Below are 21260 nucleotides of genomic sequence, written 5' to 3'. Positions count from 1 at the left end.
GATAACTACGCCATAAGCGAATTCTGTCACTGATATCCTTTCCCCATGAATTTTAATCCCACTCCCGAACCGTTCTTTTATTTCCGTCATTGTTTCCTCGATGTACAAAACTAACAAGACAGCATCCTTGTCTTAATTCCTTTTTAATCTGGGCATTTTCCTCTTGCTATTCTATTTTTGGGGCCCTCTTAGCTTAAGTATTTGTTATATATTGTCCATCTTTCCCTATAGCTTATACTTATTTTCTGAGTATTTGAAACGTCTTTAATGATTTTATATTGCTGAACGCAGCCGGCCGGAGTGGCCGAGCGGTTAAATGCGCTACAGTCTGGAACCGCACGACCGCTACGGTCGCAGGTTCGAATCCTGCCTCGGGCATGGATGTGTGTGATGTCCTTAGGTTAGTTAGGTTTAAGTAGTTCTAAGTTCTAGGGGACTTATGACCACAGCAGTTGAGTCCCATAGTGCTCAGAGCCATTTTGCTGAACGCTTTTTCTATGTAGGTAAGTCCAACCCATGCATGTGTCTTGATGTGGTTGGTTGGTTGGTTGAGACGGGGGTGCTAAGGGATCAAACAGCGATGTCGTCAAACCCTCTGTCAAGACAGGCACTAAGTAGAGTTGGCGGCGTAAGCCAAAAACTTGATCGAACTGTGAAGGCACCGAAAGCAATATAAATGCAAGGGATCACAATTTAACGAGAGGTAAAAGTATAAGGATCAGGGCGGTATGCAGATCAGAGCCCTTCCTGTACCCTCCCCACACCCCAGGATCACCTGTGGCGACAGAATCATCATCCCGCCAGCCACACGGAGGGCCAAGACAGTGACGGAATAAATAATGCCTTCCAACCTGGAAATTCGTAATCGTGAAAATGAGAAGACTAAAAACATATCAGTCGTAACGACAATAGCAAAATAAGGTGATATAAATGATCATGTCGTGTGCCTTTATTTTTCTTAAGTCTTGCCTGTATTATTATGGAATATCTGTGCATCTGTGTGAGGACTGAAGAGTTTGTGGCAAACAGAACACTGTATGAAAGTCTCCGAGTTTTCTGCCGGATCCTAAAATCTACTTAATTCCGTATTTCGGCGATCCAACTGTCCGCCATCTCCAGGAGAACGCTGCTTCTGCTGCTGAGTCCCCCTGAAAACTTAGGACTCAGCAGCAACGTTCTCCTGAAGATGACGGACAGTTGGATCGACATAATTTGAATCAAGCAGATTTTAGGTAATGGCAGCAAACCCGAGAAGACTTTCAAGTCTTAGCACGACGGCAAAGCCTACGAAGTCGCAGAAAGCAGCAATCAGTTCTCAACGGAGAGAAATCTTCAGACATAAAAATAACTTCCGGAGCACCACAAAGGAGTGTTATAGGAACATTACTTCTCACAATAAATGACCTATTGGATAACGTCTGAAGTTCCAAGAGGCTTTTCGGGGATGATGCTGTTATACAGGGTGTTACAAAAACGTACGGCCAAACTTTCAGGAAACATTCCTCACACACAAAGAAAGAAAATATGTTATGTGGACATGTGTCCGGAAACGCTTACTTTCCATGTTAGAGCTCATTTTATTACTTCTCTTCAAATCACATTAATCATGGAATGGAAAAACACACCAACAGAACGTACCAGCGTGACTTCAAAAACTTTGTTACAGGAAATGTTCAAAATGTCCTCCGTTAGCGAGGATACGTGCATCCACCCTCCGTCGCATGGAATCCCTGATGCGCTGGTGCAGCCCTGGAGAATGGCGTATTGTATCACAGCCGTCCACAATACGAGCACGAAGAGTCTCTGCATTTGGTACTGGGGTTGCGTAGACAAGAGCTTTCAAATGCCCCCATAAATGAAAGTCAAGAGGCTTGAGGTCAGGAGAGTGTGGAGGCCATGGAATTGGTCCGCCTCTACCAATCCATCGGTCACCGAATCTGTTGTTGAGAAGCGTACGAACACTTCGACTGAAATGTGCAGGAGCTCCATCGTGCATGAACCACATGTTGTGTCGTACTTGTAAAGGCACATGTACTAGCAGCACAGGTAGTGTGTCCCGTATGAAATCATGATAACGTGCTCCATTGAGCGTAGGTGGAAGAAACTAAAATGAGCTCTAACATGGAAATTAAGCGTTTCCGGACACATGTCCACATATCATCATTTCTTTATTTGTGTGTGAGGAATGTTTCCTGAAAGTTTGGCCGTACCTTTTTGTAACACCCTGTATACAGAGAAGTCGTAGGGCTAGAAAATTGTAGCGAAATGCAGGAAGACATTTAAGGGTTTGACGCTTGGTGCAACGGTCGGCAGTGACCCTAAACACAAACAAATGTTACGTGTTGGGCATAACTAAGCAGGAAGACGATTACCGTAGGCCCTACTATTGCAGAACGATCACTGGAAGCATTCATATCCGTAACATATTTGGCAATAAGCATCTGGTGCGATTCAAAGTGGAATGGCAACAGCAAACAAATCGCAGGTAAGGCAGACGCCACACAGATTCATTGGAAGAATCCTCGGGAAGTTTAGTCCATCTACAAGTGAGGTAGCTTACGAAAATCGCGTTCCACGAATCTAATACTGATCGTCTGGGATTTGTACCAGATAGGATTGATACAGGAAGCAGGAAAGGGCCAAGGACGAGTAGCACGGTTCTTTACAGGTCCATTAAGCAAGTGCGAAAGCGTTACGGAGATGCTCGGCGAACTCCTAGTGGCAGACGATACAAGAGAGGCGTCTGCATCAAGTTGTGATTTACTGTTAGCATAACGTTCCTACAAGGGCCTACCAATATAGTGGTCCCTCTTACGCACATTTCGCGAAAAACCCATGAACGTACAATTACAGATACTCGAGCTCACACGGAGACTTACCAACAATCGTTCTTCCCGCGAACCATTCGCGACTGGAACAGGCAAAGGGGGAAATGTACACAAAGTACCCTCCGCCACATACCGTAAGGTGACTTGCGGAGTATAGATGTAGAGTGTCAAGCGCAAGTTCACCACTGCCTCTCTGGATCTCCTCCTTTCCTAAAGCCAAACCTCTCGCCATCTAACGAATCTGCAGTATTATCAGGAACAACAGCGACGCCATCGACGTAAACGTGCGTGCCTTGGAACCAAATGCGACCATCGTCAGTGAGTTGTGAGAGGATGTTGTGCTTTGATTCGGATGGATACCCTACGTTTTCTGTTGATGTTCTACTTTTGGTTTACTATGTGTTCTAAGAGAGATTTCAAAAATAACGGATGTTTTCCGCTCGAATAACTGTAGTTGCACTATATTACGTTGCCGCGTGGAATTTATGAACAGATCGTATAAGCTCTAGACGTGCTACGCTAACTAGTTGGCAACTAAACTGACCCGGTCAAGCGAACTTAAAACAACCGTCTACAAACTCGTGTTTGCTTACTACGCAAATTACTTGTTGCGGATCTTGATATGACACCTGACGACTACGGCGAAAAAGAAATGATCGGAATAAATGTGCACAATTTGTAAGCTCTTGCAATCCTGGAGAAAGTGCTGAAGCATCCATTATAAGTTCTAAGCCTATTAAAGTCAGAGCCAGGATCAGCTGCGTCTGTATATTTTCAGAATTATGTAACTTTGTTTTTATAACGTATAGGCAGCTCAGCACGAACTACGCCACTTGACGCGGCATTTCAACTGCTGTCGACTGAAAAAGTCGTTAAAGCTGTGTTTTTTTACAGAAGAAGATTTAAATTTTAATTTTACTCGCCCAATCGCTGGAACAACCTCAAATTAGTCAAGTGTAATACTCAGTTCTATAATATTTATTGATTGCGGCGGCAAAACGCAATGGAACACAGCAACATCAGTCTAATTTAAGCTTGATCTCGCGAATGGGCGCCTAAAATTATGATTTAGGTTTATTGTTAATGAAAACCAAATCGGCTGTTTTCTTTTGACATCGAGCATCGCACGGAACATCACATGAGCAGATATAGCAGACTCCGCCTATAAATACATTTAAAAAAATCTTCAAAGACAGTACCTGATTTATATCTGTACACCTACTTACATCTTCCGCAGCATCACAATCTCCACAACCAGCGTCCTCTACTCCATTGTAGCGCTTCTGTAAGTCGTCAGACCTCTTGCAACTTGTTTGGAAGTCATAGAATAACTCAATTTTGTATATGCAGTTGGGGCAGATAAGCGACGACAAACCATCATCCTTTGACACCTGCAACAACAGCATGCACTTACTGGCCGTATCTCCAGTAATTAAGAAAATTTTAATTTTCCGGCTAGCTCTCTCGCATTTATAAACAGCTCGAAATCTGAAACGAAACAATGGGGAAGGCTTTCGGTATCTTTTTGAACTGTTAATGATAGAACAGGTTATAACTGAGCAACTGTTACATAAAAATTTAACATCATACAAGAAATAGCACAACAGTCTGAGGAAGGAAATCTGCTGTGAATACGTACAAGTCTGCAGCAAAAGAGATGAAATAATTAGCTGGTAACAGGAATAAAGTCCCTTAATATGTCCATTTTTTAAATTATAATCCTGATATTGAATGATGAAAGCTGCCATACCAGTTTTCTCTTTTGAAAGTAACCTATACTGTATCAATTTCTATACTAATGCAGAAGAAATGAATATCATTGTATTAATATAGCCTAAAGGGAAGGAAGATGCCTGTGGTTTTCCTAGATGTAGGAAAGCAACTGATGGGTGAATAGTATGTATCCCTTCATACATTTTATAGTGCCTTACGGAGAATCTACGTTTATTTCTCTAGAGAAGAGCTGAGAGACAGTGATTATGTTATTACGCACCATTTCTCATTCTCTACCAATGACATAATTATATCTGACACTATTAATAGTGACAGACATTCCTTCTGACAGGGAAAGATCTCTTAAAGGAGATGTTTGTTACATACATTGTTGTGAAATGCATCATGAACATGGCCATAGTTAATGGTAACTTACATTCTCAACAACACTACACATTATAATATAAACATACCAATCATACAATTAACTGGATTACAGAAATGTTTGAAGTTTATGTTGTTTTGACCCATAGTGGCAAATTATTATATATTTTTGTTCTGTACTACCATAACAATAATCCTTTTTAGTCAATAGAATTTTTAACTGGCCCATACATTTACCTAAAAAACACAGCAATGATGAATTTGTGAAATTGTTCTAAAAAACCAACACTGTGAATATCCACAAAGGCTGATCAAACAGTTTACCCTAGGTCCAGATAATACACTTATAATGAGAGAGTCTCACCAGCTGACTTCCTAGTGAAATACACTACAGTTATTTACATCTGGAGATTTTCTAGTTATTTTAATTTACATTGTCTGAAGTACAGAAAGCTCACTCTCAAGCATCCCCCCACTGTTCCTTTTTCTAGTTGTAATCTTGTTTTGAAATTCACAATAATTCCTTTTTAGTAATCATTAACTTTAATGACTCAAAGCTACACTATTGAGATTTCATTACATCAGTGCTATTTTCACAAGACTGACCCCAGTAATGCACTTACAATGTATAACAAAACTGCATTTAAAATGATATGGATGTTTATTACCCAAGAAAGACCAATAAAAAAGGATATTAGTACAGAATTAGTAAGGATTTATCATTTGCAAACCTAAAACATGATCCAATATGAGAGTCGTAAATGAGGGCAGTATAGAAGAATAAATTTGATATTTTTAGAAAACACCAACTCAAATACATGAAGCATATTAATGGTGACAATAAATTACACAACAAACACAATGGATACCTGAGGAATGCTACAACTAACAAACCACAAAAATATGGAACTTTCACAAACTGACACATATACTATACTTGTGTTTATTATGCATCAATGAACGTACTGCCTACCAATGAGCAAGTAAAATTGAAGTACAGTCATTGCCCGGAACTCCACATGTAAACTGTTGTCACAACTTTTTTCTTTGTTATTTCTTGCATAAGAACTATTGTAAATCAAAATAAAGCATATCTGGTTTCCAGTTTGAGAAGTATTTCATAAATCTTGTCTTTCTATATTTCAAATATATGACTTAATTGAAAGTAGCAAATGCCAAGAAATTATCTGTACACAAAATGTGTCAGAATAAATGATACAAAACCATGATATGTAGCAAAAATCTATTTTGCTAATTTCCATGAAACATAATGTTACTATTTCTACTAACCAAGGTATATGTAACACTTTAATCTGTATGTGAGCAGAACTAGTATATCAAGCAAATAATCAAACAGTGCTATATTCAGTTTTCTTATTTATGGTAGTAATATAACAAACAAGTTCATTTCTGCAGCTTGCATGACAAGGTAGTGAGAAAGTAATTTTCATACATCATGGTGTCAATAACTATTAAAGCTTATTTCCAGTGCCCCAATATATACCCAAAATATTGACAAGCTAATACGTATCAGCTTAACATGATCCCTAACCTTTGACTTTCTCACAATACTTCCATTATCCAATTTAAATACACACACTGTGTACTACAGAAACAATCGAAACAAATTATTTTTGTCAGTACAAAAAAGCTGTATACCTAAATCAAAAATCATACTATCCTGTTTTATCTACATTCCAGTCTGTATATCACAATTGTAAAATTCTCACTTTATTTTTGTAGAGTCATGATTGTACAACACTTATTGTAGGTGGCAATAGGTTATTATACCCAAAATAGTCATACGTTACAGGGATCTGCACTGAAAAGTCATCTGTCACATTTTTTAATGACTTACTCTATGCCTCTTCAATGAGAATTTAAGAAAAAATGTATCACATAAAACAATTGTAATCCCCGTTTATTTCTAGGATTACTTTCTACAGTGATCTTTTACATAAGATGCAAATTACTTACACATAATTTTTGCACCAAGTGTTTATTTTACCCTGGAAATTTTATTGGGGTTCACGTATGTATTATTGACAACAAAGTTTGGCTGATTTTTCATTTTATGCAACTGGTGTTTGCTTATCTACAAATGAATATTTATGTAAAGTGTTATTGTTTCCCCATCCTAAGTATAATACAAATTTAGAAAGTCAGAAAAATGGCAATATTATGGAAAGTATAGATTGCTACCCACCATGTAGTGGAGAATTTAATTCCAGAAACGGAAAACAATAAGCCTGCTAAACAAGTCTGCAACTCATCTCCACTGCATGGTGAGTAGCAATGTACACTTTTCGTAATATTGTCATTATTCCATCCTGAATTTTCCAGTGTTTAAAAGTTAGAAAACTTAACCAGATTCTTTTTCCAAAAAACGTTTTGCTCTTTGTGTTCCACAGTTTTGAAATAACTAATTAATAACATTTCTATATCACTAAAGGCTGCTACTGCAGAAGATAAAATACTTATAGCAGAAAGAGCAACTACTGGTGGAGTCCATGTTCGCCATTAACTATTGGTGTGTTGGAATTGTGTGTGGAATTTTATTTTGTAACAAACAGTATTCTTTAACGCAATAAGTTTCTCCCCACCAGGCTCAAGATAATTTGTTGGAGAGTTTTATAGTAGATAGTTTTATTACTTACATTTCTGAGGTTTCTAGTTGTGCCTTCCGTTTGCTGGGAGCTTTTCAGCAGAAGACTTAACTCCAGCATTAACCCAATTTAAGGATGTCAAGCGAGAGTTCAAACAATTATGCATTTTTATAACCAATAATGTTATTGAAAAGTAAATGCGGTGGAAAGGTAGTGTAAGACAGTTCTGTAGGATGTTCTGTTATTAACTTTCCCCAACATTCTTAACCCTCAGTTTTGCGGAATCAATGCTTTACATGATTTTGGTGACAGAAGCTGTGTAATTACATGTATACCACTAACAAAAATTTCCAACATTTGATCCTATATGTATGTGCCTTAGGACTTCATGGTAGTTCACATGACTTCCACTCTGGCAATGTTTTGAGTATTCAAAAATAAGAAGAGATCAAAAGACCCTGCATAAGTGGCAGTGTGTGTGGATTCTTGAAGAAAAAAAAGCACTATCAGAAACAGGAGCATGGCTATTTTTCTCAGCTAAGCCTTTGGGCCAATTACAAATTTTGCTTGCTTCCTCAATAGTATGGAAAAAATGTAAACTATACAATCATTTGCCTCTATAGGTTAAAACAAGATGGACTTCATAAATGTAAAGAAAGCCAAACTGTGTTCTTAATCAGATAATCATTCCACTTTCATTCTACTTGCCCATATGGACAGATACAAATATTACACAAGGATTTATCTTTCACTTATACATACCTGACAGCCGCATAAATACACCATAGTTAAGCTACAAATGTACACGGTTTACGAGCAATTAATAAACGGACAAGAAAGTCAATATGAGAAGAAAGCACAGTATGTAAAATGATGTCACATATTTGGGACTAACAAGAAATTTAAATGGATGCCACTACTTTCACACTGTCTGTGGTTATTCAAATAGAGTATTATGTCATATAAACTGGTTTACATGAGAAGCAGGCACGCAGTGTAGACTTGCAAAGAATACTCTTGATATTGGATATAAAAATAAAATGAACATTACTTACTGGCATATAACTAATGTATGTTTTCAGCAATGGAAAATCCAGGATGGGATGTAACAATATCATGAAAAGGATGGTTGCTACTCACCGCATAGTGGAGATGATGAGTTGTGGATAGGCACATCACAAAGAGTGCCAGAAAATTATCTTTTGGCCATTAAGGTCTTCTTCGGACACACACACACACACACACACACACACACACACACACAAGCGCGCGTTCGAGATCGCTGTCTCTGCCTGCTGAGGCTGCATGTATGTGTTCCATGTTACAGAATACTTAATACTTCTGAAGTTCAGGTTTGTTTTAGAATTTGTTATTAACCGTTGTCAAATTTTAAATTTACTACTCAAATTATGTTTATTTCAGCATGTACAGCAAAATGTTACATTACTTGAGAAATATTATATACTTACACTCCTGTTCAGCATATAACTAGAGATAATTCACAGAAACCACATTTATGTTTCATTTTCCTGGTGATATTGTACTTTTTCAATACCATATTCAATTTGAGAATACTACCTTTAACTTACAGCTACTTTTTTTTGCATCAGTTCTTAAATGTATCATAAAATGAGTGTCCACTGCTTTTGCTTACGTTTTCCTACTAACTGCTTTTCTTTTCTTAATTTTTACTGGAGCATATACTGTATGTCACACTACAAATTAATTTAGAAATTAACTTAGTTATTGCTTAATTTATCAGTTACTGTGTTATTTAGTATCATAACTTTTGTTACATGTACTAGTGTTTAATATCTCTGTAAATATTGTAGACTTTTCTACAAAGACTTAGAGCAACATGTTACACCCTCTAAACTGTGCATCCCAATCAACAGATAGTTTCAATACTGTCTTCTCCCAGCCCACATGCACTGCTGACAATGGTAATGGATGTTTTATTCATCAGGTTAAAGGGTATTATATTCCAAGGATATTTTACCTTCTACCCAAGTTACCTCTGAGACTCACCTCCCTAAAGCTTGATGTTACCGGTAGAAACAAAAGTGTGTAATACAGCACTACACATTTATACAAATTATGAACTATAACCACAGCTGATAAACCGTCTTCAACTCTTCCTCCTAAATAATGTCTTTTTTCCTCCTAAACAGTGTCCCTCTTCCTAGAGATCACAAATAACCATTTTACCTTTTTTTTTAGTGTTAGTTTGTACTTACCAGTGCAGGTTATTTTTCCATGCGGGCAGCTAATGTTTCCCAGTTCAAAGAATATATTCCTTCCCAATCCTATAACATGACTAATTGCAGCTGAAGAATTCTAGCTACTATTTGTTATCCTACATAAGCATCACAGAGCTTCATTGGAAACCACAGTCGTCTATATCCTTCACCAGGAAGGATCAATGTATTTTCTTAGAACGATAGGTATACGACTAATTTTAGTTTCATCCTGTGTGCGAACACGTTTCAGTTTTCATCACTGCAATTTCCATTTTCAACAAAGGAATGCATGAGCAGTACATTCTGTTTTCTGGAAAGTGGCACTGCTGTTACTACAAATATACCAGTCCTGTGCTGTCCAAGTTAATCTACTACATATATGTAGCACCTGTGTACCTTCTGCAATTTTGTCACGATTATCAAAGATATATACAATGTGTAAATTTTTTAGTAAACTTCTTGACAGCGGTGTACAGCAAGAGTGAAAATTTTAATACCTTCAAGAACTGGGTGAAACATCATAAAATGATAAGTGTGCAGATTTTTCCTTCAGCTCTTCTGTATACAACTATTATATTTTGGTACCGAGTTGCTACAGGGCCTGTCAAAGGTAAGTGAATGAGCAAATATCACACCATTTCATAAGTTTTCCCTTATGATAATCTGAATTTATGAGCCACTTTGGACTAAAATAATGATACTATTATGATAAGAGCCATTACACAATCTAAGACTCAGGACCATGTGAATTAGTACAGAGCTTTCCATATGAGATAAGCACTGGGTATGAAAATACTTGTACAATCACCTTTCCTCTGTTTTGTTTGGTTTCCCCAGTAAACTTCAAGCAAATGGTAGGAAGGGGAAATAGTTTCACAATTAATGTCCACATACATGCTTTTCCAACCAGCCTCATGATGTATATTGCTAAAGGAGTTACTATCCTGGAATCAACTACCAGTTGCAAGGTGCCTATCTAATACTTCCAGGGGCAACAAAAATTTGATTTTCAATATTTCATGTAATGACTGACTGAATTTAAAAAGAATTAAAATGCTGTCATAATACATTCAATAAAAGGTATAATCTGATGATAAAAGTTTAACACAACAAATAAATATTACCGTTAGATAATGTGTGTTTCTCTGGAGCCAGTGTAATTGAAAGCATGCAAATACCCAGACTTTATTCATCCAGTAATTGAGAGAGAGAGAGAGCACTTAGCAACTTCCAACAAACTTTAAGCTTAATTTCAAACCTTTCCTAAACTTCCTATCACTCTCGCACTTAAAGTGAAACACCTAACACATTAACTCACTTGTAATGAGATGTTTGAAGCTGTTTCGTACAAGGGAGTCTGATTCTTTACAGAATCGGTGATTTAAGGGTTTGTCTCAAATGCCACAACTGATAACCTAAAGTAAAGCTTGAATAACTCGTACACTACTTTATGGGCACATTAGATCAAATTTTATCTACATGTAACTCCTACTCTGACTGAAAGTACCCTTTATCATTCTATCTGTTGTATTCTCACTGAATTTGTTTGATATCATAAAGGGGTCACATTCTGCACTATCACAGATTTATGAATGAAAGTCCAAAGGCTCAATGTCAGTAGTTCATTTCACTATTTGTCATCATCCAATGTACATACATAAGCATTGATTTAGTATTTATAGATTACACCGAAGAATCAACTCCGTATCATCTGCATCCAAAAATCTACTCACAATTACGCCTGAAATTGAAAACACATGGATGAGCCATTATTTGTTACTTCTTCAAGAAATGTTACATTATTATGTCTTTAAATAAATAATTGGAGTACAGGCACTATAATTTCACAACAGCATCCATTTATTTACAATTATTTTGTACAATAACACTTTGCCCAGATAAGGACATGAAAAGAGGACAGAAGCAGGACTTGAGACAAAATCATGAGTTCCGTGAATAAACTATTGGCTAAAAAAGCAGAAAAGAGCAAGGACCACACTTTTAAAAAACATCAATGTCACCTCACTTTGGGTTAAGATAAGTTTTCGAAGAAATAGTGATGAATCTACTGCCAAGTCTTGCCCTCAATTAACAATACAATAGGAAAGAAACCCCCAAACAAATGTATTACTACTTTACCAATTAATTAGTGGGGAACTTGTAATAAGTAATGATTTAATAAATTTTTTATGGCAGTATAACTTAGTCACATAATGACATTTCACAGGTAATCAACAAAATTTATTACATGAATAATTTCATTTGAGTACATGCTGACAAAATTATTACTATTAATATAGCAATTTACTTCAAATCTTAGTTTTTCTTCTTTTATGACCTTTTATGGACCTGATCATTGTCTTCACCCAGTTGTCATCCTTGTTCAGTATTATTTTCATCCTCACACTTTTCGATTTTCTTCACACATCTCTGTATTCACTCTGCATCTAATTCTGCTGTGCAAAACCTGTAGAAATCTCAATTTTACATTTCAAAGTTAACCTCTTACCACTGCTTCTAAAGGTCTCTGTACTTTTTGGATTTTATATAATTTTGGTTTTCTTGCTCACTAGAAAGTGCAAGTTTCTGATATGTCAATCCCACCAATTTTTTTTTTTTTTCCTCTCCAAGAGATGGGTCTAAAGAATATATCCTTTATTTTCCTGCCAATGTTGGATATCTTTTGCATTCCTGATACACGGTTATTGCTTTGTTCATCTTCTATGAACTGTCTCTTGTTCTTTCAGGTCTGAATATATTTCTATGATTTTTCCCACAAGTTCTAGACTCCTGGGTAACTATATTCTTCATACCACCATAGTTCATGGCAGATGGTTCATCATTACAAGGTTCACATTACCTGCTGCACACAAGACAGGCCATATTGCTTTCTGGTATTGTGTTATTTTTGCATGATCAAATGAAAAAATCTTACTTTATTTATTATAACCTAATCTATCTAGTACCATTAAATATTCTGTTCAACACTGGTACATATGATCATTGGTAACATGGGAAAATGAATTTAAACATCTCATGCTAAAAGAATTTACACACTTATTATAATAGTTCTGTAATATTACTGATTAGTATTTTGAACAGTTTTCTGTATCTCAGTACTTTTTTTACTTATTTCCTGATCCAACAAAGAAAACAGTGGAAACTGCTCCCACTATCTACGGGGATCATAATATTTTAATGTTTCACAGATCAAAAACAAGCCTTTAACTGCATAAGCAATAGCTACATGTATTAAACAACAAATATACAGGCTACATGGAAAAACGAAAGGATTGTAGGATATCACCATGCAAGGAAAGACAGCATGCCTCATGGTTTGTAGAGTGGTTCGCCAGAAATATCGATACTGCATACATTGAAGCCTCCAGTGATGATGCTTTAACACTGCAGTGAAGAGGTCAGTTCCATCAGGTCTTTGAAAAACAAAAAACATCTCCAGAATGTGGCACCTACAATTAAAACCTCAACAATGCACTCCAATAATTAACAGTAAATGAATGGGGTGCCACTGAAAGAGTTCTCAGATGATCCTTTAGCTGTTTCATGATCAGTCACATAGTACTGTGGTTCCACCTGACGAAATCGTGCTCACGTTAAAATAATCAACACACAGCTCAGTCAAGTAATGCACCTCAACACAAGGGGGTAATCATCCCACAAACATGTACTGTTCTTAGATGATCACAGCCACTGCTAAATGTGTAAACAAGAATAAGAAACAACCCAGAATTCCAAATTCTTTCAGAAATTTCATCATCAGAACTCTAGCACCAAAGTCTAGAAAACCATTGTGGCACATAGCAATCTAGCCATTGCAGTCTTCTTACAGCAGGGCTTTGATTTCAACATACAAGATGTGTGGAACAATCAATGGCAGGAGCAAATTCCCTTGAAGCATTACAAACTAATTAAAACTCCCAGGAAGTGACCAGTAAGTTTTCACCTAACTGACAATACTGGTGAACACTGAACTGGATCAGAACTTACCAGGGCAAATGTGGAGCATTCCTACACCAACGTGTTATACTGACAAATAATACAACTTATGTAGAATAATGCTTAAATCAGCTCCACTGTCACATTCTAGGTATGTTACAATCAAACCACATACTGTGTACACTTTCCACAGTTCACACTGACTGCAACTGTGGAGCAGACACAAAGTTATGTAAACGTTACAGAATGATGTTTTCGACGGGGAAGCCACAAATTATTTCTCATCGAGATGTACTGCAGCTGTTTGTCTTATTGGAACACGATGATGAACACAGAACAAAGCCAGGATTTTTCCTCAACAGTAAGCCACAAGACAAACCATTCCAGCTTTGAAGTATGAAAATGCTTATTGAAAAGCTACGCTACTGGTGAACTGAAAGAAGAGAGCCTACTGTGTGGGTTGTCTGAAACTGAAGGAAGAAGACTATGGTTAAAATGAAGCACACTTCTCACAGTGGTAATTTTGAAAACCAAAATGTAGAAGGCCAAATAGGGATTTAAAATGCCATCATCCCAAACTAAGGGCACTGTCTTAACCCATGTACCACCTTATTATGTCATAGGAGTGCAGGTCTTGCCCTAATTTATTTCTTTTCAAATTTTGTGTAAAGAACAAAGAAAATTCTTTACATCCCTAACTATGTGGACAAAGATTTTTATGAGTGAATACCTGACTTTTCTGTATCACATTAAGGCTGAATGAAGTATAGTGCAAATAACTTCTTTTCTAGTATTATATTTGTCAATGCAACTGGCCAATTCGAGTATTTGAAAACAAAAATTTTGAGGAAAATTTTCGGAGCAAAACGGGATGACATTAGCAGAGAGTGGCGAAAACAGCATAATGAAGAGGTTCAGGAACACTATTCAAGACCTGAAATAATCAGTATTATTAAATCACGTAGGCTGCAATGGGCGGGTCACGTAGCTCGAATGGATGAGGGCAGGGCAGCGCGCAAAGTACTGGTAGGGCACCTAGAAGGAAAACGTCCTGTGGGGAGACTGAGGTGTATATGGGAGGACAATGTGAAGGTAGATTTAAGGAGCCTAGGTATTGAAGGTGAATGGAAGGAAATAGCCCAAGACAGGGACAGATGGCGAAAATACATTGCTGTGGTAATGGACTCTTGAGTCCTGTATGACCAGTAAGTAAGTAATGTAACTGTAGTTTTCAAATTATGGTCAATTGTTGACATGAAATTTTATAATGGAGTTAATGTACTGTGAGTACATGATACCACCTGAAATTAGTGAAGGAAACTAGGTCAAGTCAATTACTCAACATTTTCATCTCCAAAATATATTATATGTAATGTGAAAGTTACAGAGCTTGGGTGTTTAAGAAGTTCTCTAACCTGTGACCTCTTCCAGTTCATACTTGTATTGGAACAAAAACCTATGCATTTTTAATGTTCTGTCACAATTATTGATGTTCTTTCATGCATTATTTATAGAGGTGTGTCATGGCCTGTGTAGTACAGGACTGCATATATTGAATTTTATCTAAGGTCAGTGACAAACCATTTGCACAGAATATTTTCAAGGATGAACTTTCCCCACACAGTCTCCCCTACACACACACACACACACTTGATGATTGTTTCAGAACTCAATGCATTTCCTGGACCTCTTTTGTTCTCAGCCTCCTACACTTTCAGCAAGTGATGAGCAGAAACTTTTTCCCAGAAACCATGTGAGCTTTTTGTGCTATATGTGTGTTTGCTTATGACCTTTTCCTATTTTTAAACAAATTAAGATTGTAGTACACAAAGCAGTTATTCTGGCTGCAAACAAAAACAGTTTGTTGCTGCCATCAGTTGGATACTGACTAAGTATTTAACAGAAACCACAAAACAGCATGTGATGCATTATGAACTACCAATAGGAAACAACACGAAAACTTTTAATCCAAGAGAACACCATCTACTTCATGGAAAAGACATGATAGGTTGTTGGGTGTAAATGGGCACTAAATACACATATGGCTATCAAAGTAGTATACTTCTGGTGTGCCAAGAATTAGCAATCGTATTGTCTTTAATATTGTCTTCCCAGGAATCCGTTTCTTATTCTTGACATAACTGAAAATAAGTATTAGTTTAACAGCTACACATAGCCCCATTCTCCTTTGAGATTGTCCACTAGTCATTGCTTTTTCCTCCCAGTGCACAGATTTATCAACTAATTGCAAAATGTTATACTAATCAAGCTTGTGACATATTTCAGCTTTAATAAACTATGCAAAAAAGGAACAATTCCAATATCATCACTGCATACTAATGATAACATCTGTAACAGTGCTATTCACTGACATATCAAACGTAAATGAAAAATAGCAACAGTATCAGAAAAAAACTGTTCCTACTTACATCCTTTACTGCAAGAAGGTTGCAAAGCATTTTATATATTAGCTAGGAAGGCTAGTGAAGGTGACAGAAAGATGTGAGCTGGAGGGAAAGATAGTGTAAAGAGGGAGGAATGAGGGGCACTGATAGGAGTGGTAAATTAGGCAAGAGAGCAGCAAAAGTGAATGTGAGGGGAGACACCACCAGTAGAGGCAAGAGATGCGAGTTAGAGGGTGTAAGGTCAAGAGTGATCACAGAGAGCATTGGAAGAGACTAGTTGGGGAGGGGTGGGTGGGAGGAGGGGAAGCACAATAGACTTGGAGAAAGGGACAAGTAAGATCAAGGGTAAGCAGACTGGAACAAGCAAACACATAAGTGGGAGAAACTTCAGAAAAAATCATCATGTAGTGTGAGAATGGACTCTGGTATCTGTGGAGAAAGTGCAAGCACAGGGTAATAGCTGAAAGTTATGAGGACATAGGAAGCAGAAGGCCATTTTCCAGTTTGGTGAGCAGGGGGTGGGGATGAATGAAATATTTAGATGGAAGAGAAGAGTGAATTTTGATCTTTTTCATTGGGGGAGGTGGCAGTGGAATGACATTTTCAGGGGTTGTGGGAGACATTTACTATTCAGCCAGTAAGGGGGGGGGCGGAGGTGAACATTATCTGCAGGACATATGACATCTTTAGAAGACAGGATGAGCCACTGGCTTTTGGGTAGGTGAGAGTGAAGATGACTGTACTTCTTGAGGGAGGGAAAAAAGAATCTTGAGAGGAGACTGAATCTAATGCATCACAGTTCACTGGAAAAGTATAGACTTGTTTACCCATGCAGTATAGGGTGGTATGGTATGAAGTTCTGGGATAAAATTGAGAGAGCAAAACAATGGAACAAAGAGGAATAGTCAGATGAAATTAGTGTGTCGGTGTGCTGAAGCTAAGAATGGTTCATTTTTGTATTTGTAATGTTTTGTGTGTATATGTAAAGGATTTCAATCAGAATCACAAATATCTACTTGGTTCTTATCCACTACATATTTGAAAGTGATTATAATTAACATGCTATATTTGCACCCTATTACAAATTACTCTGTGATAAGAACTCCATCTTTCAACATAATATATTCAACACTAAAAATCTGAAATCATCTTACATACTCATAAAACAGAAACCACCAGCAGATAATGTAAGTGACATGACGATAATGGAAAGTAAGTTCTTTCCACACATTTCAATGTATGTGCAGAATTCAATAAAAGCCCCATGTAGCTTTTACTGTGTACTTTATGCAATGGGCACATCAGCACTAAAAGAATTGTGCAGAACCAAGAGATATGTTATTTAATGACTATATATAAACTGTTATTAAAAGTTACCACTAGTAGCTTCATATAACACATATACTTTAACTTCTTATTCATCATTTTTCTCCTTTCCAAAATCAAATGAGCTTTAAGATGGATTATACACTTATAAACATAAAATTATATACATAAAACACTATTAGGATTGCTTAATTATTACTTTTAATGTTATCACTTATAGTACAATATTACTATTAAATAAGCAGAATGTGTGTGTGTGAAATCTTATGGGACTTAACTGCTAAGGTCATAAGTCTAAGCAGAATGTGCAAATCCTCTTATCCCCTTCTAAATTCCTAGGTTTAACTATTTTTTGTAATTATGGTGTTTATTACTTAAGTGTTTATTCCAGACTAATATTCATTTTGTATTTCTAACTTGCCAAACATACTTATTTTATGACTGATATACATTATAATAAGTTTCATTTTAGTTTAAGAACACCATTTATTTAACAAATTATCTACCAATTTAAAATGAGAGATATTAAGAAAACAGTATATCATTACTGTTATCATTATATTTCTTGTGACCAAAAACATTATTGATGATCATAACGAGAACGACAAATACATTCTGAAATATTCCCAAAGAGCTAAAAACCTATTGTCATTTTAAGTTTTAAACACACTACCTCTCCCAGCTATATACTCTTCTAACACAACTATGTATTGCCATGATCTCAACAATGTAAGATGAAAATAAGTAAATATTTCTCAAGTGTGATAGAGATGTTTGCAGCCATATAAATTTAGGGAAAGCAAGGAAACTGCTAAATTTGGGAACCTGAATTCAATGGAGACGAAATCTTTTCATTATTCGTCATTTGTTTTGAACTAACTGAATCAGTTATTCTTTGTAGTGTATTTGTGCAACATCCAAATAGCACACATGAAAAAATGTTGACATAGATAACTGTTAATGGCAAACCTCCAAAGATTAGAATTCCAACGCTATGAAACTATGGACCCTCTTCATAATAATAATAATAATAACAATAAAGCCTACTAAAAAAAAACAAATTATGCGGTTAAATCAACATTGCTGTGACTTGAGTAAATACGACACTGTATTCATAGCAGAAACTGTTTAATATGCTCTGAATATAGTGACAATTATTTGTATGCTCTATCATACGAGAAAATTACTTGCATAGGTTGGTGCTGTTCAGTGTAAGGTGAATGTACTATTGTCGAAAGTAGGTAAATATACGCAACTGCAATTACATGCTGTTTAACAAACATTGCAAACTGTTAACAACCTAATGACGAAATCGTTAGCCCCTGAAACGCGTAGTTTCAATCAATAAAGCACTATTAGTAAAGTGATCATAATCACAGACGAATAACCGTAAATCTGATTGTTAAAATTTTTGGTTAACCTAGTAAGGTCGCAAAGAAATAAAGTGACATCATCCTGTGACTGTTGACAATTATCTATACAAATATTTACTTAAATTATCATACACACATCAAATATAATAACAAATAGCTTAAATCTTTTCAATCGTGGTAGGGCTACTACCATTACTCAAAACCATATCTAAAAATTAAAAAAAGAATACGTTTTTAACATCAGCGTCATCTCAACGATCATCATGCAATAAGGAGAGATTAACATCTCAAAGTAATCACCACACTGAGCTGTAAATTTGACTGATAAGAATTTCAGACTCACAGTAGCGGGGTAATATAAACTTCGCAACAATAAACTCTGCTACTGATACTAAATAGCTTGACTATTTACCGTTAGGCCCCCAATTTGACAACAATAACTACACTAATTATTTACAATTTACCAAGTTCATCCGTGTTACAAACTCTCGACAACGTCAATGAAAGCGACGTAACACTTTAGTTATAGAACCGGCTTGTACTGTAAACCATCACCCACAACGAAAACAAATCCCAATTTACATGAGAACTGTAACGAATTAGATACAGGAACTAAACGTTTACAGCGAACATTAATGATTCTGAAGTTATATCCTAGATAACATTTACCAACATGCATGACAATGTAAATAAATACTGTTCACAGAAGAAATGTCAACTAAAAACATAACCTTACCACTGCCAAAAAATAGAATGGATAAGTAAAAGAAAATATAAAATTGGAAGCGAAACACCCACAAATTTTCTACTGTAAACTTAATTTACATTGATACTCACAATTATGTTTACGCATGCTTGGATTTTCCGAGCGAAATTTCGTCTTTCTGCCAATTCTCCAAATATATCCCACAAACTGTTGGATTCCCATAAACAGAGTCGGCACGAGCCTTGTCTGAAACGTGGCCCCATCATTTTAAACAACACATTCAATGTTATGACTCCACTTACTGCTCTCGAAAAGCGCGCAATTTACTAACACCTCTCCCCAGCCACGGGCACTCGAACAGACTGAGAGAATAAGCAGTAATCACATAGAGGCAGAGAAGGTGAAATATCTTCCCATTACGTTGCATTATCTCTGCAATTTATTTTTGTGGTTTATGTAATTTGTTTATGTGAAGAATAAAAACTTACTTTAGAAACAATACTCTCAAATATGAAAAGTTAGAAATGTAACTGATTTGTAAACTGAATTTACAAAATTTGTTTTGCGGAATTAAAGCAGCTAGAAGTAAAGTAGAGACACAATAAATGGTTCAAATGGCTCTGAGCACTATGGGACTCAACTGCTGTGGTCATCAGTCCCCTAGAACTTAGAACTACTTAAACCTAACTAACTTAAGGACATCACACACACCCATGCCCGAGGCAGGAGTCGAACCTGCGACCGCAGCAGCAGCGCGGCTCCGGACTGGAGCGCCTAGTCCTGCACGGCTACCGCGGCCGGCTGTAGAGACACAATACCAGACACTTTTAATGCTGTGGATATAAAAAGTCTCAAAAATGTAAAAGGCAAATTATTGTTAATAGGCATGAAAATAATGAATGAAACGTGAAACATATGTATAAACTGGCGGAAAATGGCATATTAATCAAATTAACACATTTTCAGCTTTGTCACCGTGTATTACAGTAAATAATAGTAAAATGGCTTCCAGTTTCTTACTTATTTGCTTTAATGAAGAGAAGTTCCTCCACGAATAGTTAATACCGCTTTTGAGATAGCAGTACTGCTCCAAAAAGTTGTATGGAAACAAATGTAACTAATTCTATTCGAACAAGAAAATTATGAGAAATATCTGTATTTATTAAACTATTTTGTCTTATGCAAGACTTATTTTATCACCTACATCCTCTTCAAATATAAATGAAGGTGCTCACTATCAACTCGAGTATTCCTAAGCATTGAGATAAGAAATCATTTATGATGGAATGAGGAAATTGATAAGTTGCTCAAGAAACTCATCTCAGCAATGTTTGCACTGAGCGCTATTTCTCAATTTGTTGACAGAGAAAGAATGCTGTTGTTATAGTTCGCGTATTTGCAGTCTATAATACTGTTTGGAATAAACTTCTGGGCAAACGCTATAGGGACTCAAAGAGTTTCTAAACTTCAAAAATGAGCAGTAACGTTAACGCATGAGGTCTCTAACAGAACATCCTGTGGGGGTCTCTTCAAGTCTCTGATGATATTTACTATTACAGATCAGTATATATGCTCATTGATATCTTTGTAGCCAATAACAGGTAAGTCCTTCAGACATGCTGTGACATTCACAACTGTGACAAAAGACAGACCAGAAATTTCCAGCAAGGCTCTTGAAATCTCTTGAAAGAACAAGCCACAAAGGAGTTTCTGAGTAAGGTA

The 21260-nt window shown here is 36.5% G+C and overlaps 1 protein-coding gene across 1 annotated transcript in view; it reads right to left on the bottom strand.

Annotated features, from left to right (window-relative positions):
- The window catches only part of LOC124595058, a 69762-nt gene extending 49877 nt beyond the window's left edge, over positions 1 to 19885 (bottom strand). The window contains exons 1-2 of the mRNA XM_047133625.1: positions 19670 to 19885; positions 4055 to 4219 (exon numbers count right to left, since the gene is read on the bottom strand). Coding sequence (XP_046989581.1) covers positions 4055 to 4219; positions 19670 to 19804 — 300 coding nt within the window. The 5' untranslated portion in view covers positions 19805 to 19885. The remainder of the gene's footprint in view (positions 1 to 4054; positions 4220 to 19669) is intronic.
- Between the last annotated feature and the right edge of the window lie 1375 nt (positions 19886 to 21260).

Source organism: Schistocerca americana, chromosome 2 (assembly GCF_021461395.2).
Source record: "Schistocerca americana isolate TAMUIC-IGC-003095 chromosome 2, iqSchAmer2.1, whole genome shotgun sequence".
NCBI lineage: Eukaryota > Metazoa > Arthropoda > Insecta > Orthoptera > Acrididae > Schistocerca > Schistocerca americana.
Note: the sequence above shows the minus strand (reverse complement) of the source record. Positions and strands in the feature narration are given on the sequence as shown.